This window comes from Aotus nancymaae, unplaced genomic scaffold, assembly GCF_030222135.1.
Source record: "Aotus nancymaae isolate 86718 unplaced genomic scaffold, 86718_ANA_hifiasm-v0.15.2.pri h1tg000028l, whole genome shotgun sequence".
Lineage (NCBI taxonomy): Eukaryota > Metazoa > Chordata > Mammalia > Primates > Aotidae > Aotus > Aotus nancymaae.
In genome coordinates, this window is record NW_026988441.1 from 1,650,070 (window position 1) to 1,664,097 (window position 14,028).

General features: G+C 55.3%; 1 protein-coding gene across 3 annotated transcripts; it reads left to right on the plus strand.

Annotated features, from left to right (window-relative positions):
• Nucleotides 1-80: 80 nt before the first annotated feature.
• TMC4 (transmembrane channel like 4) lies at nt 81-14,023 on the plus strand. Of its 3 annotated transcripts, XM_021666497.2 has the most exons (15): nt 84-207; nt 838-1,054; nt 3,078-3,223; nt 3,839-4,071; nt 4,539-4,660; nt 8,095-8,242; nt 9,040-9,207; nt 9,744-9,907; nt 10,473-10,599; nt 10,879-10,976; nt 11,352-11,535; nt 12,915-13,045; nt 13,143-13,298; nt 13,586-13,664; nt 13,760-14,023. In XM_021666497.2, the coding sequence occupies exons 1-15, from the start codon at nt 129-131 to the stop codon at nt 13,826-13,828; spliced, it is 2,121 nt and encodes a 706-aa protein (XP_021522172.2). In that variant the 5' UTR covers nt 84-128; the 3' UTR covers nt 13,829-14,023. The 3 variants fall into 3 exon arrangements, with proteins under 3 accessions (XP_021522174.2, XP_021522172.2, XP_064236937.1); XM_064380867.1 differs by lacking the exons at nt 84-207; nt 838-1,054 and adding an exon at nt 2,835-2,905; XM_021666499.2 differs by lacking the exons at nt 13,586-13,664; nt 13,760-14,023 and having other exon boundaries at nt 81-207; nt 13,127-13,216.
• The last annotated feature ends 5 nt before the right edge of the window (nt 14,024-14,028 follow it).

The window sequence follows — 14,028 nt, forward strand, 5'->3', positions numbered from 1 at the left end:
TTTCGAATGCTCAGCCCTGAGAAACTACAGGAAGTGTACCTAACTCCCTCCGGGCCACCTGCGGGCCAGGTACCCACCTGCCCCGGCCCCGCCCTTACCTGGGGCACTAGAGAGCCCAGCCTGAGGCCATGGAAGAAAACCCGACCCTGGATTCAACAGCTTGGGGCTCCTCTAACGGGTGGCTGGCCCCCCGGGAGGCCAGAGGAGGTAGGGAAGCCAGGAGAGGTTCAGATCCACCCAACCTTCAGGTTAGGTGGGACTCCTGAGCCTGAGAGCTGAAGAGAGAAGGTTTCACTTCCTGGTATTACAGGGGAGAAGGGAAGTGGAAGCTGGAACTCCAGGGTCTGAGGAGGAGGAGCCTGGAGAACCAAGCTAGTCTGGGAGGAGGGGAAGGTGAGGGGCTGGGAGTTTGGGTGCCTTGGGTACAGGAGAGGCTGGGTCCCCACACTCCTGAACTAGAGGGAAAAGGAAGTTGAAGGCCGGACTCTGCCCTGGAGTAGGAGGGGTCCACATTTGAGTCCCTGGGGATGGGATCGAGGGTTGTGGACCCCTGGGTCCAGGTGAAGTAGAGGCTGGCACTTGGACTCCTGGGTCTGAGGGAGGAGGGTCTGGGCCTGGACTCCTGGGTCTGAGGGAGGAGGAGCTGGGGGCCTGGACCTCTGGGTCTGAGGGAGGAGGGGCCTGGGGCCTGGTTTTCTGGTCTGAGGGAGGAGGAGCTGGGGGGCCTGGACCTCTGGGTCTGAGGGAGGAGGGGCCTGGGGCCTGGTTTTCTGGTCTGAGGGAGGAGGAGTTTGGGCCCAGACTCTCGAGTCTTCCCAGCCAGCTTCCCCTCCGCAGGCCGGTCTCTGTCCTCCGTGCTGAACGAACTGCCCAGTGCTGCTACCCTTCGGTACCGAGGCCCTGGGGTGCTGCCTTGGGGGACACCAGAGGAAGAGGAGGAGGAGGATGGAGGAAGGAGCAGGCAGGCCTTTGCAGAAGCCACCCAGATGGAGCTGCAGGACCCGCACCCTTCCCGGGAACTGCCCTGGCCCATGCAGGCCAGACGGGCACACAGGTGAGTCCCTGCCTCCCGCTGGGACCCACACAGCCCAGCTTGTGCCCTTCTCCCATGCCTCGGGCCCCGTCTCTTCCCTCTGCCCTCTGCCGCCCCTGGTTTCCGGGGCCTCTGTCTGCCCCCGTCAGGGCTGCCTCACTTGGTTTCTTTTTTCCCCTCATCTTTGTCTCTGCTTTGGACTCCGAGTGAGCGCTGCCTTTCGGTGACTCTGGGATCCTCTCTCTCTGGGATTCACTGTCACCCACGTCTCTCCTCCAATCCTGTCTCTACTTCTCAGTTTCTCTCTGTGCATGTCTGAAATCTGTTAATACTTATTTGTCTCTGCTTTATGCCTTCATCTTTGCCACTTTTTCAAAGCCTCTCTTTCCCACTGTATAATTTGCAGCACCTGGTGAACAATGAAAATGCAGGTGCCCTCATTCAAAAATGATTACAGGCCTGGCGCAGTGGCTACTGCCTGCAATCCCAGCACTTAGGGAGGCCAAGGCAAGTGGATCACCTGAGCTCAGGAGCTTGAGACCATCCTGGCCAACACGGTGAAACTCCGTCTCTACTAAAAATACAAATAAATGAGCCGGGCGTGATGGCACACACCTGTAGTCCCAGCTACTTGGGAGGCTGAGGCAGAGAATTGCTTGAACCTGGGAGGCAGAGGTTGCAGTGAGCTGAAATTGCACCATTGCACTCCAGCCTGGGCAACAGAGTGAGACTCCATCTCTAAAAAATAAACAAACAGGCTGGGCGTAGTGGCTCACGCCTGTAATCCAAGCACTTTGGAGGAGGCCAAGGCAGGCGGATCACCTGAGGTCGAGAGTTCAAGACCAGCCTGACCAACATGGTGAAACCCCGTCTTTAAAAAAAAAAATACAAAAATTAAGTTGGTCACAGTGGCTCACACCTGTAATCCTAGCACTTTGGAAGGCTGAGGTGGGCGGATCATGAGGTCAGAAGTTCGAGACTGGCCTGACCAACTAAGTGAAAACATTTTTCTATAAAAAACAAACAAACAAAAAACAGGCCAGGCACAATGCCTCATGCCTATAATTCCAGCACTTTGGGAGACAGGCAGGCAAATCACCTGACTCTTCAGGAATTCGAGACCAGTCTGGCCAACTTGGTAAAACCATGTTTCTACTAAAAATACAAAAATTAGCTGGGCGTGGTGGATGGTGCCTGTAATCCCTGCTATTTGGGAGGCCGAGGCAGAAGAATCGCTTGAACCTGGGAGGCAGAGGTTGCAGCGAGCCGAGATCACGCTATTGCATTTTAGCCTGGATGCCAAGAGTGAAACACCCTCTCAAATAATAATGATAATAACACAGGAGGATGTGTGTATTGCACATGCCAATACTATACTGTTTTACATAAGTAATTTGGGCATCTACAGATTTCAGTATTCTTGGGGAGTTCTTGAACCAACCCCCCATGGATACTGAGGGGCAACTGTATTCATAAAGTGAGAGCCCAGATAAACTTCAGCTAGGGCAGGGAACACAGCTTGACAGCACCCTATGTGCCCCTCCTCTGATGTCCCCGTACTTCTCACAAGGACAAGGTAACCCTTTCTCCCTAGCCTTTTTTTTTTTTTGAGACAGGGTCTTGTTCTGTCACCCAGACTGGAGTGCAGTGGTGCCATGTCAGTTCACGGCAACCTCGGCCTCCCAGGTTGAAGCAATTTTCCTGCCTCAGCCTCCCGAGTAACTGGGATTACAGGTTCTTGCCACCCAACTAATTTTTTTTTTGGTATTTTTAGTAGGGACGAGATTTCACCATGTTGGTCAGGCTGGCCTCGAACTCCTGACTTCAGGTGATCCGCCCGCCGTGGCCTCCCAAACTGCTGGGATTACAGGCGTAAGTCACCGCGCCCAGCTGACTGGTTTGTTTCTTTTTTATTGCTACAGAGTATTCTACCCTATGTATAGGCCACACTTGACTTCTCTGATCTGTTGAGTTGTTTCTACATTCGGGTGGTTCCCAGTCTGGGGCTTCGAAACCCCTCATTTTCTGCCTGTTTCCCTCCCAGGCAAAGCCACGCCAGGGACCAGTTGGTCCATGGCTCTGGACCTCGGATGGACCAATTGGCACGGATGCTTTGGAGGTCCAAGGAGAAAACAAAGGAAGGCTTGCAGCGCCTGCAGCCCTGGGCATGGACGCTGAAGAGGATCGGGGGTGCGGTGGTGGTGGGGTGCTGTCCTGGGGCGGGGCCTGGACTCCAGAATGCGAGGGAAGAGGGGCCTGGGCTATGGGACTTTTGGGTCTGAGGGTGAAGGGACTGGGGTCCTGGATTCCTGGGTCTGAGGGAGGAGGGGCTTCGGCCTGGATTTTTGGGTCTGAAGGAGGAGGGGCTGGGGTCTGGATTCTGGGTCTGAGGGAGGAGGGACTGGGGGCCTGAACTCGGGTCTGAAAAAGGCGCCGCTGGGCCCGGCGCGGTGGCTCATGCCTGTAATCCCAGCACTTTGGGAGGCCGAGGCAGGTGGATCACCTGAGGTCGGTAAAACCCAGTCTTTACTAAAAATACAAAAATTAGCCGGGTATGGTGGCTGCGCCTGTAATCCTAGCTACTTGGGAGGCTGAGGCAGGAGAATCGCTTGAACCGGGAGGCAGAGGTTGCGGTGAGCTGAGATCCCACCACTGCACACCCCAGCCTGGACGACAGAGAGAGACTGCGTCTCCAAAAAAAAAAAAAAAAAAAAAGGCGCAGCTGTGCCCCCCGTCCCGGGGTGGGAGGGGCTGGTCCTGCTCCCAGGGAGGAACCTGAGCCTCTCTCTCTGCTGCCCCCTGCAGGTCAGTTTGGCGCCGGCACCGAGTCCTACTTCTCTCTGCTGCGCTTCCTGCTCCTTCTCAACGTGCTAGCCTCGGTGCTTATGGCCTGCATGACGCTGCTGCCCACCTGGTTGGAAGGCGCTCCCCCAGGCCCTCCCGGCCCCAACACCTCCTCGCCCTGCGGCTTCTATGACCCCCACTCCCAGGGCCTGGTCACCTTCGACACCCAGCTCTTCAACTTGCTCTCGGGAGAAGTAGGTGCCTGGGTCCCTGGGAGATTCCCCACCCCGCTGTGAGCCCCGGGCTTGGGTTTTTTTTTGAGATAGAGTCTTTCGGAGTTTCCCTCTTGTTACCCAGGCTAGAGTGCAATGGGGTGATCTCGGCTCACTGCAATCTCCTCTTGGGTTCAAGCGATTCTCCTGCCTCAGCCTCCGAAGTAGCTGGGATTCCAGGCATGCCCACCATGCCCAGCTAATTTTGTATTTTTAGTAGAGATAGGGTTTCACCATGTTGGTCAGGCTGGTCTCGAACTCCAGATCTCAGGTGATCCGCCCACCTCGGCCTCCCAAAGTGCTGAGATTACAGGCCTGAGCCACCGCCCCCGGCTGAGCCCTGTGCTTTCAATGACACGCACCTCAAACCCTGACCCCAGACCCTGATTATGCAGTGCCAGGAGCCCTGCCTCCTCCCGCAGTGGCCCCGACCCACCTTCCCCCTACAGGGTTACTTGGAATGGTCTCCTCTGTTCTATGGCTTCTACCCACCTCGCCCACACCTGGCGGTCACCTACCTGTGCTGGGCCTTTGCTGTTGGCCTCCTCTGCCTCCTGTTCATCCTGCATCGGTCAGTGGCACCTGCACCCATGACCCCCTGAAAGAACGGGGTGCGGGGGGAGCAAGTGGTGGTGGCAAAAACCCCTTCCCAAGAATCCTCAGTCTTGCTGTGTAACCCTTTCTTCTGTTTCAGTTAAAATCAAGATTTGGGGATTTTCATTTTTCTTTCTCTTTCTTTTCTTTTTTCTTTTTCTTTTCTTTTCTTTTCTTTTTTTTTTTTTTTTTGAGGACGGAGTCTTACTCTGTTGCCCAAGCTGGAGTGCAATGGCACTGTCTCGGCTCACTGCAACCTCTGCGTTCTGGGTTCAAGTGATTCTACTGCCTCAGCTTTCCAAGTAGCTGGGTTTACAGGCACCCGCCACCATGCCCCGCTGACTTTTTGTATTTTTTTCTTTTTTTTTTTTAGCTGCATGTCATCAGCAGATTTTTTGTATTTTTAGTAAAGACAGGGTTTTGCTTTGTTGGCCAGGCTGGTCTCAAACTCCTGACCTCAGATGATCCACCTGCCTTGGCCTCCAAAAGTGCTGGGATTACAGGCATGAGCCACTGAGCCTGGCCTGTTTTGTTTTTTGAGACAGGGTCTCACTCTGCCACCCAGGCTAGAGTGCAGAGATGCAATCACAGCTCATCTGCAGCCTGGGCCTCCAGAACTCAACTGATCCTCCCATCTCAGCCTCTGAAGCAGCTGGGACTACAGGGGCGCACCACCATGTCCTGCTAAATTTTTTTTTTTTTTAACTTTGTAGAGATAGGGTCTTGCTATATTTGCTGCCCAGGCTGCACTCAAACTCCTGGTCTCAAGAGATATGCTCCTCAAAGTGCTAGAATTACAGGCATGAGCCAATGTACCTGGCCAAAAATCTACTTTTTTCTTTTCTTTTTTGGAGATGGAGTTTCGCTCTTGTTGCCCAGGCTGGAGTGCAATGGTGCGATCTTGGATCACTGCAACCTCCGCCTCAGGTTCAAGCAATTTTCTGCCTCAGCCTCCCAAGTAGCTGGAATTACAGGCATGTGCCACCACGCCTGGCTAATTTTGTATTTTTAGTAGAGATAAGGTTTCACCACGTTGGTCAGGCTGGTCTCAAACTGCTGACCTCAGGTGATCCACCTGCCTCTGCCTCCCTAAGTGCTGGGATTATAGGCATGAGCCACTGCACCCGGCCCATTTCACTCTTTAAAATATATGTAGAATGTAGTGTGGTGTCTCCATAGCCCAGGCACTGTGCTAGGACATGGGGAACCATTTGGGGTCCCCCTATATTTGCATAGCTTACCATTTAGTAGGGGAGATACACTGTGGGAGAGACTGTTAAATAAACGAGCACATGATTTGAGTTCAGGAGCAGAAAACGCTACACAGAAAACAAGTGAGATGTGATGATGGAGCAAGAACCAGCACACGTTTTCTGTGGAGGGCCAGGAAGTAAACTTTTGTCCTTGAAGGCCATACAGTCTGGGACTCAACTCTGCCACTGTCATGCTCAAGCTGCCACACACAATACGTACATGAGTAGGTGTGGCTGCGTGCCAACAAAACTTTATTGACAAAAACAGTGGTCGGCCAGGTTTGGCCCATGGACTGCTGATTGCCAACCCCTGTGATACAGAATAATGGCTAAGGACCCTCTACCTGGAGTAGGGGACCTGAAGATGAAGACTAGAAAGATAGGCCGGGTGTGGTGGCTCACACCTGTAATCCCAGCACTTTAGGAGGCCAAGGTGGGAGGATCACCTGAGGTCGGGTGTTTGAGACGAGCCTAACCAACATGGAGAAACCCAGTCTCTAAAAAAAACCGAGAAAGATGAGGAGTCAGGCAGATGAACAGCCAAGACACCAGCATTCCAGGCAGAGGGAGCTGCAAATCGCAGGCCTTGTGGTAGGAAAGGTTTGAGGTGTCCCAAGAAATAAAAGGCCCATATGAGAAGAAGGGACAGGGACAGGTGCGGTGGCTCCTGCCTGTAATCCCAGCACTTTGGGAAACCAAGGCAGGTGGATCACTTGAGGTCAGGAGTTTGAGACCAGCCTGGCCAACATGGTGAAACCCTGTCTCTACTAAAAATACAAAAGTTAGCCGAACGTGGTGGCGTATGCCTGTAATCCCAGCCACTCGGGAGGCTGAGGCAGGACAATCGGTTGAACCTGGGAGGTGGAGGTTGCAGTGAGCCGAGATCACGCCACTGCATTCCAGCCTGGGTGACAGAGTGAGACCAAAAAAAAAAAAAAAAAAAGGGACAGGATTTAAGCTTTGAGAAGTAGGGAGGGGTCAGAATCAGGCAGGCCCTGGCAGGTTATGCTAGGAAGAAGCCTAGCTCCTAGGAAGAGCAGGGAAAAGCCCTGGAGTAGTGTTAAACAGAGAACACGGTCTGAGTTGCATCAAAAGAAGGTCCTGCTAGCTGAAGAAGAGAGAATGGATTCTAAGAGGGCACAGGTGGAAGCAAGGAGACCAGGTGGGGGCCCTCTGTGGTTGTTCACGAGATGATGGGGGCAGGGCCAGGGCAGTGAAGGTGCACGCGGTCTCTTTGTCCAGCTCCGTTTCTGCCCCTGCTGTGGTTCTCCCATCTCCTTCCTGGGTCTTTGCCCCTCTTTGAGACTCTTCTCGGGGTCTGTCTCTGTTTTTTGTTTGTTTGTTTGTTTGTTTTGAGCAGGAGTCTTTGTCAGCCAGGCTGGAGTGTAGTGGCATGATCTCAGTTCACTGTAACCTCCACCTCCTGGGTTCAGGTGATTCTCTTGACTCAGCCTCCCAAGTAGCTGGGATTACAGGTGCCCACCACCACACCTCGCTCATTTTTTTTTATTTTTAGTAGAGACAGGGTTTCACCATGTTGACCAGGCTGGTCTCGAACTCCTGACCTCAGGTGATCCTCCTGACTCTGCCTCCCGAAGTGCTGGGATTACAGGTGTGAGCCACTGTGCCTGGTCTGCCCCCCTCTCTTCATTCTCTCTACTTGCCGTTTTCTCTGGGTCTCTATCTTCTTCTCGGGTCTTCCCACCCCAGCCCCCTTCTCTGGGTGCCTGACTTCCTCTGGGTCTCTGACCCGGGTCTTTCGTAGATTTAGTTTCTCCTTTCTCACCGTCTTTGTCTCCCTTTCTCCCAATCTCCCTCTGAGACCTCTGTCCCCCCTCCGCATCTGTCTTCCTCAGGGCCTCTGCCCCTCTCACTCTGGGTTTCAGGCCCCTTCGATCCGGGGCTCTGCCCCTATCTCCTAGGTTACTGCCTCTCTCTTTGGGGTGCCTGCACCCCAGGTCTGTCTCTGAATCTCCCTCGGACTTTGCCTTCAGTGACTGTATGTGTATCTGCCTCTGCCTCTCCATCAGGTGGCAGCTCGTCTAGTGCCCAAGGCTTTAGGGTTCATCTTCCCCGTTTCTCCCATATGAGATGTCCCCCCCATAACTCCGTTCCTGGCTGTCCTTTCACATCCCGTCTCCCGGGTCTCCCCTCTCAGCTCGGTGTCCGGGCTGAAGCAGACACTGCTGGCAGAGTCCGGGGCTCTGACCAGCTACAGCCACCGGGTGTTCTCGGCCTGGGATTTCGGCCTCTGCGGGGACGTCCACGTGCGGCTGCGCCAGCGCATCATCTTGTACGAATTACAGGTGCGCTTAGGCGGCGGGGTGTGCACCTGGGTAGGGATCAGAAAGGGCTGGGCTCAGATAATGGACGGGGCCTAACCCGGCGACGGGGCCTCGGGAGAGACGCTAGGCAGCTCTTTCTCCAAGAAAGGCAGGTACTGGGGAATGAGAGGGTTGAAAGGCCGCGATAGGGCTCCCCGAGGTCCAAGGATGTAGGAAAAGGATGCACAAGGGATGGGCTCGGTGGCTTCTGCTTGTAACCCCAGTACTTCGGGAGACCGAGGCAGGTGAATCATTTGAGTCCAGGAGTTCGAGACTAGCCTGGGCAACATAGGGAGACTCCCACTCTACTACACCCTAGCCAAAAAAAAAATTTTTTTTAAGCACAAGAAGCGGGCGGGGCCTAAGGCAACTTGATTCAAAGTTAAATGATGGGAGCAGCCAGCGTGGCACGTCTTGATAACAGCTGAACTGGATCTTCAGGCCAGGCACAAGCGCTGGGCCGCCTGAGGGCGGAGCCTCTGATGGGCGGGGCTGACAAGGGGCGGGCCTTGGCGTGCTGGGCGGAGCCTTGGGTGAGGAGCTTGGCCGCGGAGGGATAGGGGCTTGGACTGCGGGATGCGGCCACGGAGGGGTGGGGCGGGGCTGGGCTGGGCTATAAAGGGCCGCAGGTGGAACCGGGACTGCCGAGGTTGTTAGCGAGTGGAGAGACGGCTGCGGCAGTTCACGTGGAGGAGGATCTCTGGAGGGCCAGGCCTGGGGAACCGAGAGGCCCGCGCCTTGGGAAATGGAGTCCAAGCGGGCACCTCTCCTGCCTTCAGGTGGAGCTGGAGGAGACGATGGTGCGTCGCCAGGCTGCGGTGCGGACGCTGGGCCAGCAAGCCAGGGTTTGGTCGGTGCGGGTGCTGCTCAACCTGCTGGTGTTCGCGCTCCTGGGGGCAGCGTTCTATGGCGTCTACTGGGCTACAGAGTCCACCGTGGAGCTACAGGTGCAGAGGGTCTTTGAAAAGGAAGTCGTGGGGTCCTGGAAGCTACAATTCCAACGGTGGAGGGAGGGGACGGAAGTCTGGGGTGCAAGAGAGCTTAGAAAGTAAGGGGGCCGGGCGCGGTGGCTCACGCTTGCAATTCCAGCACTGTGGGAGGCCGAGGCGAGTGGATCACGAGGTCAGGAGTTCGAGACCAGCCTGGCCAATATAGTGAAACCCCATTTCTACTAAAAATACAAAAAATTAGCCGGGCGTGGTGGTGTGCGCCTGTAATCTCAGCTGCTCAGGAGGCTGATGCAGGAGAATTGCTTGAACCTGGGAAGCGGAGGTTGCAGTGAGCCGAGATCACGCCATTGCGCTCCAGCCTGAGCGACGGAGCGAGACTCTGTCTCAAAAAAGAGAGAGGAAGTATGGGGTGGGGTATGTTTGGACCCTGGACTTTGGGGTTTTAAAGGAGGAAGAGGCTGGGGGGGGGAGGACCTTAAGCTTGTCTCCTCCAGGACCCCAAGCCTCTTCTCATGGTCCACTTCCCCTCCCAGGAGACGCCCCTTGTTCAGGAGACGCCACTGCTGAAGCTTGGGGTGAATTACCTTCCGTCCATCTTCATCGCCGGGGTCAACTTTGTGCTGCCGCCCGTGTTCAAGCTGATTGCTCCACTGGAGGGCTACACCCGGAGTCGCCAGATCGTTTTAATCCTGCTGAGGTTCCAGCAGTGGGGAGGGCTGGGAATGATGAGGGGTGGGGGCGGTCAGAGGGACGTTGGCCCTGACAGGTAAGACACGGAAATCCTGCGGATATCGGATCCAGGGATTCAAATCCCGACTCTCGGTTGGGCTTGGTGGCTCACGCCTGTAATCCCAACACTCTGGGAGGCCGAGACGGGTGGATCATTTGAGGTCAGGAGTTCGAGACCAGCCCGGCCAACAAGATGAGAGCCCGTCTCTACTAAAAATACAAAAATTGGCCCAGCGGTAGTGGCCCAGGCCAGTAGTCCCAGCTACTTGGGAGGCTGAGGCAGGAGAAGTGCTTGAGGCTGGGAGGTGGAGAGAGCCATCACGCCACTGCACTACAGTCTGGGCGACAGAGTGAGACCCTGTCTCAAAAAAAAAAAAAAAAAAAAAAAAAAAAAAAAATTCTGATTCTGTTACTGGGCCTCAGCTTCTTCATCTGTGAGCTGGGTTGAATCCGAGTGCGTTCCACTGAGAAGGGAAGCACCACGTGGTGGGTACCGGGTCAGGGCCCATTCTCCTCTGCCTTCCCCTCGCCAGGACCCTGTTTCTTCGCCTGGCCTCCCTAGTGGTCCTGCTTTTCTCTCTCTGGAATCAGATCACTTGTGGGGGCGACGCCGAGGCTGAGGACTGCAAAACCTGTGGCTACAATTACAAGGAACTTCCAGTGAGAACAGCATGGGGTCTGCCTGGGACGCTAGGGTCCCCAAAGGAAAGGAGCTGCGTGGGACCAGACGTTTGGTTTGGGCGGAGGGGGGAGCTTGGGGTGCTGGAGGAGCTTGGGGTGCTGAAACACTCTCCCAAGGGTATGGATGTTTGAAAAACGAGGACCACCAGAGAAAGTATCGATAGGGTCTCATAGGCTTGGGATGTGGAGACTCGGACGCGTGGGGACTCCAGGTGCCCGGGTCCTGAGGTTTTTCTGATCTATTTATTTTTTCTTCAGTGCTGGGAGACTCTCGTGGGCCAGGAAATGTACAAGCTCCAGCTCTTTGATCTGCTGACTGGCTTGGCAGTCGCGCTGCTCATTCAGTTTCCTCGAAAGTGAGAGCCCCGCCCCTACAGGACCAGGCCCTGCCCCATCGTGCTGTCCTTTTCACCGCGCACCTTTTTGCTATTCCCGCCTCTGCTCGCTCCTTTTGCTTGCCCTGGGTCTGCAGATCGCCCCACCTCCCATCCTGCTTTTAGTTCCTTCCCTCTGGCCCCGCCCCTACCGCCGCACACCTGGATCCTGTCTAGTCTAGTCCTCAGGACCCGCCCTCTGAACACACCTCCTCCACCTCCACGTGGAGTCTTGAAAGTCCCGCCCCCCCACAGATACGCTTGCTTCCTATTGGTGGGTGGGGCGGTAAAGGCGGGGGAACTCCGGGCCACCACGCCCCCGACTTAGGCTCGGCCCCGCCCCACCCCATCCTTCAGGCTCCTCTGCGGCCTCTGTCCTGGGGCGCTTGGTCGTCTGGCGGGGACCCAGGAGTTCCAGGTGCCCGACGAGGTGCTGGGGCTTATCTACGCGCAGACTGTGGTCTGGGTGGGGAGTTTTTTCTGCCCTTTACTGCCCCTGCTTAACACGGTCAAGTTCCTGCTGCTTTTCTACCTGAAGAAGGTAAGGGATACGAGGGGACCCTTGGGTCTCAGGCAGGAGGTATTGGGGCCTGGACTCCTGGGTCCTGGGCAAGGAAGATTTTGGGGGCCTGGACTACTAAGTCCTAAGAGAGAAAGGGGTTGTAGGACAGACTCCTGGATGTGAGAGAAGGAAGGGTCTGGGGCATTCTGACTTATATGTCTGAGGATCTGGGAACTCACTCTGGGGTCCTAGATGAGGAAAGGGCTCAGACTCCTGGTTTGGGAAAAAGGAGAGGCAGGTAGGCCAGGCGAGGTAACTCACGCCTGCAATCCCTGCACTTTGGGAGGCTGAGGTGGGTGCATCACCTGAGGTCAGGAGTTCGACACCAGTCTGGCCAAACTGGTGAAACCCTGTCCCTGCTAAAACTACAAAAAATGAAAAAATAAAAACCAGGTGTAGTGGCCTGTGCCTGTAATCCCAGCTACTCCAGAGGCTGAGGCAGGGAACTGCCTGAAACAGGAAGGTGGAGGTTGCGGTGAACCGAGATTGTATCACTGCACTCCAGCCTGGGCGACAGAGAGAGACTCCGTCTCAAAAACAAAAAACAAAACAAAACAAAAAAATAGCCAGGTGAGGTGGTGCATGTTTGTAATCTCAGCTATTCAGGAGGCTGAGGCAGGAGAATAGCTTGAATCCGGGAGGGGGAGGCTGCAGCCTGGGCGAGAGAGCCCGAGAGTCCAGCTAAAAAAAAAAAAAAAAAAATGGCCGGGCGCGGTGGCTCACGCCTGTAATCCCAGCACTTTGGGAGGCCGAGGCGGGTGGATCACGAGGTCAAGAGATCGAGACCATCCTGGTCAACATGGTGAAACCCCGTCTCTACTAAAAATACAAAAAATTAGCTGGGCATGGTGGCGCGTGCCTGTAATCCCAGCTACTCAGGAGGCTGAGGCAGGAGAATTGCCTGAACCCAGGAGGCGGAGGTTGCGGTGAGCCGAGACCGCGCCATTGCACTCCAGCCTGGGTAACAAGAGCAAAACTCCGTCTCAAAAAAAAAAAAAAATCCGGCCCTGGTGGCTCACTCCTGTAATCCCAGCAGTTTGGGAGGCGGATGGATCACCTAAGGTCAGGAGTTTGAGACCAGCCTGACCAACATGGAGAAACCCCGTCCCTACTAAAAATACAAAATTAGCTGGGCGTGGTGGCGCATGCCTGTAATCCCAGTCACTTGAGAGGCTGAGGCAGGAGAATCGCTTGAACCCGGGAGATGGAGGTTGCAGTGAGCCGAGATCGCGCCATCACACTCCGGCCTGGGCAACAAGAGCAAAATCGTCTCTCAAAAAAAAAAAAAAAAAAAAAAAAAAGGCAGGAGGCACAGACTCTTGTTTCAGATCCCCTTCCTCTGTGCCTTCCCCTGCCAGCTCACCCTCTTCTTCACCTGCTCTCCGGCCGCCCGCACGTTCCGGGCCTCCACAGCGAATTTCTTTTTCCCCTTGGTCCTTCTCCTGGGTCTGGCCATCTCCAGCGTTCCCCTGCTTTACAGTATCTTCCTGTAAGTGCGAGAGGCTCCTGCTTCTCTTCCCTCCCTCTCCCTGCATTCAGCGTTCAGACTCCTGGCTCTACCTTAGCCCAGCCTATCTTGACTTCAGGATCCCACCTTCTAAGCTATGTGGCCCATTCCGGGGGCAGTCGTCCATCTGGGCCCAGATCCCCGAGTCTATTTCCAGCCTCCCTGAGACCGCCCAGAACTTCCTCTTCTTCCTGGGGACTCAGGCTTTTGCTGTACCTCTTCTGCTGATTTCCAGGTGAGTTAGCCCAGACTTCTGGGTCTAGGTTTGAACAAGCATGTGATCTGGGAGCCACCACCTGCGTGGGAGAGAGGAGAGGCTAGGGGGTGGGAGGAGACCTTGGGGCCTGGACTGCTGGGTCCAAAGGAGGAGGAGGAGGGTGGGACTTAGGACTCCTGGATCTGAAGGCGGAGGGGCTGGGAGACTGAAGTCCTTGTAGCTGACATTCTGGCTTTAAAGGAGCCAGGCGTTTGTATATAATGGAAGAGCGTGTCAGGAGTGGCTTCTGTTCCTGTCTCCTCCAGCATCCTGATGGCGTACACTGTGGCTCTGGCTAACTCCTACGGTCGTCTTATCTCTCAGCTCAAACGTCAGAGAGAGACGGTGAGTCCAGGCGGGTCCCTAAGAGGGACCCCGTGGGGGACATTGAAAGGGATTGGGGGAGAGGGCTGTCTCACCTCCACCTCTCTTTGCCTCAGGAGGCGCAGAATAAAGTCTTTCTGGCACGGCGCGCTGTGGCGTTGAGCTCCACCAACCCGGCTTTTTGACCCCTGGAGCCCATGTCCCACCTTCAGACCCCAGGCCAATTGTAAGCCTAGGTCACATCTGTAAAACTAGGAGAACTGGAGAAGACTCCACGCTCTTCCAGCTCTAGAATCTGGAGATTTCCAGGGACCCTCGCCGCCACGTCCCAGACTCGGGTGATCTTTCTTCTATCAATAAATACAGCCGAGGTGCCTGAGCGCGC

Excerpts from the sequence above, each read along its gene's own strand:
- TMC4 (XM_021666497.2), top strand. The coding sequence starts at position 129 with ATGGAAGAAAACCCGACCCTGGATTCAACAGCTTGGGGCTCCTCTAAC. Across the intron at positions 4,661-8,094 it reads CTCCTGTTCATCCTGCATCG|CTCGGTGTCCGGGCTGAAGC; the intron begins GTCAGTGGCACC and ends CTCCCCTCTCAG. Across the intron at positions 8,243-9,039 it reads TCATCTTGTACGAATTACAG|GTGGAGCTGGAGGAGACGAT; the intron begins GTGCGCTTAGGC and ends TCCTGCCTTCAG.